The sequence below is a fragment of the Nannobrachium achirus genome (genome assembly GCF_963921795.1).
Source record: "Nannobrachium achirus genome assembly, chromosome: 8".
Taxonomy (NCBI): domain Eukaryota; kingdom Metazoa; phylum Chordata; class Actinopteri; order Myctophiformes; family Myctophidae; genus Nannobrachium; species Nannobrachium achirus.
In genome coordinates, this window is record NC_137817.1 from 26629985 (window position 1) to 26638699 (window position 8715).

General features: G+C 44.9%; 1 protein-coding gene across 1 annotated transcript in view; it reads left to right on the plus strand.

The window, feature by feature from the left end:
- The window catches only part of epha4l (eph receptor A4, like), a 74180-nt gene extending 66319 nt beyond the window's left edge, over positions 1-7861 (plus strand). The window contains 6 exon segments of the mRNA XM_080732313.1: positions 24-85; positions 869-1078; positions 1362-1511; positions 2027-2223; positions 5343-5501; positions 7358-7861. Of these exon segments, the coding sequence (XP_080588439.1) occupies positions 24-85; positions 869-1078; positions 1362-1511; positions 2027-2223; positions 5343-5501; positions 7358-7472 (893 nt within the window). The 3' untranslated portion in view covers positions 7473-7861.
- Positions 7862-8715: the final 854 nt, after the last annotated feature.

The window sequence follows — 8715 nt, forward strand, 5'->3', positions numbered from 1 at the left end:
TCTCCCTGTCTCTCTCTTTTCAGGTAAGCCAGTGATGATTATCACAGAGTACATGGAGAATGGATCACTGGATGCATTCCTGAGGGTCAGTCATGCGTCTCCTGTGTGTTCTTGTTTGTTTGTGTTTGCGTGTGTGTGCCTAGGTGTATATAGCGTTGATCGCATCTGATCAGAGACATGTTATCCCCAAGAAATCACCCCACAACACAATGAGGATTACAGCATTTCTTTTGCTAGCGATTCCCTTCGTTTCCTGTCGGCACACAAACATCGGGCCGTTCACACGCATTCTTTCACCAAGATCCAGAAAGGGATTTTGGTGATAAACGGAGTGTTTCATCTTTTGTTTTGTTCGGTATTTGATGTACCACACAGTGTTTAGGTAAATGCTTGATGTTGTTAAGGTGCTGGTTTATCTAGCTTCAGTAGCTTGTAGTTGAGTAGTTAACGTAAGTAAGTAAGTAGTTAAACATGTGTACAGTGTGCTAAGAGTATTCAATTATTATTTCCTAATGCCAATCTGTCAACTGTTATACAACTGGAAAATAGCTGATCTCCACAGTTTTTCTTACTCTCATCCTTAAAAGACATTCATAAGACATTCATATGGAGGATTTTACAATGCAGATTTTGCAAACGCTGCTATATTTAACACAAGAGTATGCATCTAACTAATAACAGATGCTCTGCCCAAAATATTTAAGACTCTGCATCATAAGCTCAATCCTATGACTGTGTACAGTAAGTGTATTCCAATGTGTCTCACTCACTGTGACTTAGCCACGGGGTTAAGCATGCGCTCACCTGAAACGAAGAATATCTGTCTAAACCGAGGCATTTTTCTCTCTCCGTTGTTTACTCTCTGTAGAAGAATGACGGGCGATTCACGGTGATCCAGCTGGTTGGCATCCTGCGTGGCATCGCCTCGGGTATGAAGTACCTGTCAGACATGAGCTATGTCCACAGAGACCTGGCAGCCAGGAACATCCTCGTCAACAGCAACCTGGTGTGTAAGGTGTCTGACTTCGGCATGTCCCGCGTCCTGGAGGACGACCCTGAAGCTGCCTACACTACCAGAGTAAGTGTGTTGTGTGTGTCGGGTAGATAGATTGTAATTATAGATTTGATTGTCTAACCCAGTGTTTCTCAAACTTTCATATTTCAAGATCTCCCCTTAACTCTGACAGTGTACAAATGGAAACAAATGGACCCGTTAGGGTCCATTTGTCCAATTTAGAACCCCCTAAAGGAACCTAGAGAGTTCCTGGAATCTAAAATCAATTGAGGATTTTACTGTTTAGTTTGTGTGTGTGTCTCTATGTGTCAACTTGTCATTAATTCACTGTCGCCGTGTCCTCCAGGGAGGGAAGATCCCCATTCGCTGGACGGCGCCAGAGGCCATCGCCTACAGGAAGTTCACCTCTGCCAGCGACGTGTGGAGTTATGGCATCGTCATGTGGGAAGTGATGTCGTACGGCGAGCGGCCATACTGGGACATGAGCAACCAGGACGTAAGTCTATCGGCCACAATGGCTCACACACTAGCACAGTGGTTCCCAAACTTTTTAGCCTGTGACCCAAAAAATAGCAGATCTACAAGCTCACAACGTGGCACTTTGTGTCGCGTTGAGAGCTTGTAGATTGTCTATGTTCACTACTTCTTAATTATTATTATATTTTCTTTATGGATTTTCTGTATACAATTCTTGTTTTTTTTTTCATTCTAAAAATAAAATGATACATTTAAAAAAAAAAACTTTGAAATTCTGTATATATTCTATTTTTCGTGGAAATATAAAATGGGATTTTTACTTGAGTCGCGACCCATACAAATTGGTCTGTGACCCACAAATGGGTCCTGACCCCCTGTTTGACTTCCAGTCAGTTTGACTCTTGTTTCTATTTCTAAAAACAAACTTTGCATGATTTGGTGTGTGGGGATGGAATAAAGCGCTCAAAGTATATACAGACTTTGTTGTTTAACCCAGTTTAAATGGTTAGTAAAATGAACTCTCTCTCTCTCCAGGTGATCAAGGCCATCGATGAGGGCTACCGGCTGCCCCCGCCCATGGACTGCCCCGTGGCACTGCACCAGCTGATGCTGGACTGCTGGCAGAGGGAGCGTGCCGACCGGCCCAAGTTCGGACAGATCGTCAACATGCTGGACAAGCTGATCCGCAACCCCAACAGCCTGAAGAGGACCGGAGGAGAGACCGCCGTTAGGTAAGGAGGATGCCAGTGTGTGTGAAGGAAGGAACTGAACCATACGCCATCCTAGGGATGGGACGATACGTGATATTATCGTTTAGCGTGATAAAAAACACTCGCGATAATCGTATCGTGGAGATTTAATTCATTGTGATATCGTCCTCCGTCATGCACTGGGATCAATTCACCTTTTATTTGCCGAGCTGCATATCCGGTACCATTTAAACCCTCTATAATTGGTAAAAGGTACTTATAAATACATTTGATACAGTCTTCTTTTCCACTTTCTATCAAATGTCTTTGCCAAAAAATAGCCGATCTACGAGCTCACAGCGCGTCCCATCCCTACTCCAGCCTAGCCGATCAGTTTGCGTGAAAAATCGGAGGACTTTGAGGTCAATTGGAAGAAAGCATTCGTGCATATGGATGCACTTGTTTACGCACATGCCGACAAACGCGCCAACTCACGTCATACACAAATGGGTAGGCACACATGTGCACACATATACACACAGATGCACATGTGTGTATGTGCACACCCAAATACCTACTCTCGTTGGTATTTACACTCCCCATTAAGTGTTACCCTCTTGCGGTATACAGTTTATTGTAACACAAACACCCTTCATAATGGGGTCCTGCGGTGAGCGGCCTTAATGGCATCGTACGCTGAGGAATGCACTCGCTCGAACAGAGTGGAGAAATTACGACGCAAACGCAGAGTTGAAAACAAACACGACCTTGCGGCTCCGACACCATTACTTCCCAGCAGCTAGACGCGTTAAAAGGACGACCTGTGTGTGTGTGTATTTACAGACTCGACGCAGGCCAGCGGGAGTCTGTTTTAGTTTAACAAGCGTGGGGGCACGCGCGCACGCACACACACTCATAAGCGGGCACATACGTTCACCTAATGGGATACAGAGCGCGAGAGGGTCCGTGTGGAGTAATTAGCAGGACTGAATCCAATAAATGCTGCTTTTACAGGTATGTGAGGATAAGGGGACTTAATAAGTTGTATGTGTGCGTGACTGAGTGCGTGTATGTGTGTGTACTTTTATTACTATACCTTGTGAGGGTACATATAAATGTCCCTCACTATAAGATTCAGGTTGGGCTTAGGGGTTAGGTTAGGCATTTAGGTTTAAAGGAGCTATAGTCAACTTTTTCTTCATATGTGTTTCTATTCAAAAATGACCATAAAAAGCGTAAAATAATGATAAAATAATCATTTTGGCCATTGTCATTGACTTTGTTTATATCCCTTAGCAATCCATAATAAAAGAATAGATATAAACAAAGTCAGTCTGACAATGGCCAAAATTATTATTTTATCATTATTTTACGCTTTTTGTGGTAATCTTTTAATAGAAACTCATACGTATATGAAGCTTAATCTTTTTTATAAAATATTTTCGAAACATTATTTTTATTTTAAGAAAAAGTTGACAATAGCTCCTGTGTGCGTGCACGCGCACGCGAACATGTGTGAGCGACTGAGCGTGCATGGAAAGGGGTCACTGCACAGCACTGTTCCATACACCGAGTGGAGGGTCACACGTTATAGTTTTGACATCCAGTTCTCACACAGTTCACCACTAGAAACTTTCACCATCCAGCACACGTCAGAAGTACGTACGTACTAGTGCTTGAAACCAATTTGTAGATATCTTTTAAATTATGGAGGCAGAACGAGAGTGAGTCGAGAGAGAAAGCAGAGAGAGAGAGAGATGGAAATAAAACTGCAAATAGACGGATTCAGAGAGAAAGGGAGAGAGAGATCAAGCGAGGCTCAGTGGAGCGGGACGAGATGGCCAGTGCCTCACCTCAGACTGGCCGGCCCCGTGTAAATGTTTAATGGCTGCCAATGCCGTCCCAGCTCTAGGCACAAAGGAGGAGAGTGGAAAAAGGAAAAGGGAAGGAAAAACAGAGTAATTCAGTCCGCATGAGGCACAGTGTGTACCAACGGCTATCTGAACAAGAGAGAGAGAGAGAGCGTGCTGCTGTGGTGCGCGCTGGAGTTCACTGGAGTGTGTGCTGTGCTGGATCCTGTTTTCTCTTCAAATAAGACCAAACGAACTGTGTCGGTGACACTGAGGGAAGGAACTGCTGTTTGACTTGGCACGGATTCCAGTAGGACAAATACGGAGGGGACGCGAGGGAGGGCCGAGTTTGACAAAACCTGCTGATCCCATCATGGGGGAGCTCACAGTGAAAGAGAAATTAAAGAGAGAGAGAGAGAAAGAGAGATGGTAAAGCGATGGCGAGAAATGGACCATTTTATGGCATAGCGGTCATTCTTTGTCATGGCACATGGACTTTGTGTCATGGCCTTCTGGTATGAGAAGATTGATCAGAGCAGGAAGACTCCAGTTCCCAGAAGGCCTGAGGGCATGTTGTGTCACCCCTCTTACCACCTCAGGCCCTGTTTTAATTAGCTGGTGTTGGGTAGTGTTTGCACATGGATTGAGTCAGGATCACTTATTCTATGCCAAAGACCCTCAAAATGCCTATGATTGATGATTTGATTGATACTCTACACATTTATGTATTTTGTATATCTCTGCTGTCGGGCCAAAACCTCTTAACTCCAAAATGTTCATTTTCGGGAAAATGAGCTCAAGTGTAGTTAGGGGGTTTTGACCGAAGGGCTTTTTACTACTTTTCATTGGTTCAATATTATTTTAACCAACACACAAACGTAAAAGGTGTTCAATAGCACATATTTATGAAAAAAAAGAGAGGGCCAATTGGGTGGAGTTAGCTGGTTTGGCAGGAAGTGTGGAGGTTTTGTCCCAAGCACTTTTTACTACTTTCCATGTTCGATATTATTTTAACCAACACTCAGATGTAAGTGATCACTATAGCCCTGATTTATGCCAAAAAAATCAAAAACCTCAAAAATTGGAGTTAAGAGGTTTTGGCCAGACAGTGACAATATTATTAAATGTATACATATGAAATAATACATCTAGAAAATTATTTAAAAATCGGCATATTTCATGTGTCATAAGTTAACACTCTTCTCCTCTCTGCATCTTTCTTCTCGCCTATCCTTCGTCTCTCTTCCTCTCCTCCCCACCCTCCATCACCACCACCACCACCACCTCTGTCCCTGGCCTTGTCCCGCCCAGGCCCAACACCACCCTACTGGAGCCGGTGAGCCCGGAGGCCTCCTCGGCCGTGGGCTCTGTGGAGGACTGGCTGCAGGCCATCGGCATGGAGAGATACAGTGACAACTTCACGGCTGGAGGATACACCACCCCCGAGGCCGTGGTGCAGATGACACAGGAGTGAGTCTGAGGGGCTTGTAGGGGGGGGGGGGCATGAGCAGGGACGTGCTGGCCATTGGGAAAAGCGGGACAACTCCCGAACGGCCGGTTCATTCCCGGCCGGTCCAGGCCGGCCATTAAGAAAAAAATAAAAATAAAATGTCGGCCTTCGTTCCATTTTGGGGGCTGGGCGGCCAACAAAGTAAATCGTCACTGTCGGGCAGAAACCTTGTATCTCCAAGTTTCAAATTTGTAATTCTTTTCGCTTCATCATACAAGGCAGTCGCACAAAAGTAGTGAAAACAGTAGATCTACAAGCACACAACGCCTCGCAACGCGAGGCGTTGTGTGCTTGTAGATCGGCTGTTTTCACTAGTTTAAATCATTTTTAAAATGATAAATACAAAACAAACGGTTTTGGACATACATGGTTTCCACCCGACAACGACGAAATATAACTCATGTAATTGGCCCACTGGCTTGTCACTTGTCATGATCTGAAAAGGGCAAATCTTTGAGTAGCAGGAGCGCTATAGGGAGAGATCTCTCTCTATAGCGCGCAATGAGGGCCTCTCCAACTCTCTTTCCCGGGCTGAATCAGGGGCCCAGCACGTCCCTGGGCATGAGAGAGGGGGTATAGTAAAATAATCACTGTGTAACATAGATGGAGGGACGGGAGGAAATGTGGCGAGCAAGAGTAGGAAACCTGATGACTTTTTATAAATAATTACAGTACATTTCACTCCACTCTTGTGTGTGTATGTATTCGGTATGTATATATACTGGATACTGTATGTATATATACTGTACAGTATATACATATTACATATATGCACAGAATACAAACACATTTGTTAAATGTTTTAATAAATACAAATGTTTGTGTAGCTCTTCATGACATGTCAGTCAGTTTGCTGTAATCTAATATACAATATGACTTCTGTATAATGTTTAATAATTCAACCCACGACAGTGAATAACTTAAATCAGTGGTTCTCAAAGTGGATTCCAGGGATTATTATGGGTTTTTTCAAGGTGGGGTCAAAATTGACCCATAAAAGTCTGTAACTCTGACAGTGTACACTTATCAGAGTTAAGGGGAAACCTTGAAATTTGAAAGTTTGCGAAACACTGACTTAAATAACAGAAAATGACTTATTTTCAAGCTATACCGTGCACCGTAATATAAACAAGGCCGTAGGATTGATGTGTTGTTGTTGAGAGGACTCGCTGATTGAGCAGTGAAGCAGTTGGGCCGGTGTCTACGCAGGCAGGGGTGTCGCACCAAATTCTGGGCCCAGGGTACAAGGATTCACTGCGAGCCCCCCATGAATGTTATTCATAGGGGGAGGGGGTTTAACCTATTTAGACTGGGAACGCATTATTTTGTGCTTTAACTATTGAAAATAAGCAGCTATACAAGCAGCGCGGCACCGCGCTGCGAGCTTGTATATCTGCTATTTTTCCATAGACGGGTTTCTTGTTTACAAACATTGAGACTAAATGCACAGGTGACTGTATCATGTAATCAGTCCGTCCAATCCCCAAACCTGTTGTTTTGGGGAGCGCTGGTTAAGCCTGGTTTCATTGGCTAATTTTGGTACCGAATCAAACGTGACGTGGACCAGAAACCCGTCTATAGCTAAAGTATAAAATAATTAAGGCCCCTCCACCTTGGGGCCTAGTAACTCAGTCCCACTTTTCCCCCCTTGTGACGCCCCTGCACGCAGGGCTGTGAAAGCCATCATGATGTGGAACGAGGTCGTCGGCACTCGGCTGTATCCGTTGTGTTATTGTTGACCCTGGTCCTAATGGCTCTCTCCCTCTCTCTCCTCTCCCTCTCCCCCCCCCCCCCCCCCCTCTCTCTCTGCTTTCAGGGACATGGCGCGCATCGGCATCTCCTCGGCCGCGCACCAGAGCAAGATCCTGACCAACGTCCAGGGAATGCTGTCCCAGATGCAACAAATGCAAGGCAGAATGGTTCCCGTCTGAGACATCTAGCATAGCTATAAAAAAAATTATATTATTATTATCAAAAAACAAAAAACAAACAGCTTCCTTTCTTACGGAAAAAAACAACGCAAAAGATTAAATATAAAAAAACGAATGAAAAAAACAAAAAACAAACAAGAGACAAATAAACTATGAAGAAATAGTTTACCTCATCCATGCACTTTAAATTGGATCTAAAAGAAAAAAGAAGAAGTAGAAAAAAAGTGGTGACAAAATGGCACTTTTTTATCAGACCTTTACCTTGCCCTTTTTCCCGCGGAGAATGGGATAATTCTGTCCGCGGTGTTTCCAAATTGTTGGACGGACGTACGTACGGACGGACAGAATCGTGCTTCCGAGAGGCCAATCTGGAGTGCCTTGGACCGGAGTGGAAGGAAGGATTGCGAAGGAGGGGGAGGGGGAGGGGGGGGGGCAGTACCTCTCTCCCCTCCCTGGGCAGAGCGTCATTTCTGGAACATTTGTTTTCTGGAATAAATCCGCGGACGGAGCAGACTTTTTCTTTTTTAATTTCCTGTGACTGTGTTTTATTGTACATGAATTGTTTGTGTGGGACGTCTTCTTCTCTCTGGACCGGACCTGTCTGATATCTTGACGGACAAAACGGAGGATCCCAGGACCCCCACATGAACAGAGGTGGGGGTGGAGGTGGGGGGGGAGAGGCTGCAGGAGGGGGGTCTACTCTGCGTAGGAATGGACTTACCTCGAGGAGGCCCTGCTTTTTCTTTTTTTTGTTCCGTTACGTACCTGTTTGGTCCTGTGTATATTGTTGCCCTCAGGACGTTGCCAAGAATGTCTTTGATTTTCTGTAGGTGCATTCCCGTCCCCTAGACCCCCTCTCCCCCCTCTCCCACCCCCAACGCGCTGGATTTCGATTCTTCCACCCCGCACCCCTGCCTCCTGCCCCCTCCCCGCATGGGTCAGACTGTTCCTTACCGCTTCTAATGGACAGCCTATTGCGGGCCAGTAAGCTACTGTGAATTGGCCTCCTAAAAGTGGCTGTGAGAGGGAGAAGGATCGGTTGGGGACAAAACGACGCGGCAAGACAAGATGGAGTAATAACTAAGCATCGTCATCACCATCAGCATGCGGCTAAGCAAGAGAATTCCTGCTGGTTGTTATTCAAGCTGTCATCATGGTAAGAATGAGTGTTACAATTTTTCCATATGTAGTGTTTGGATATAAAATGTATGTAGGGCTGGGCGATATGGAAAAATACAATATC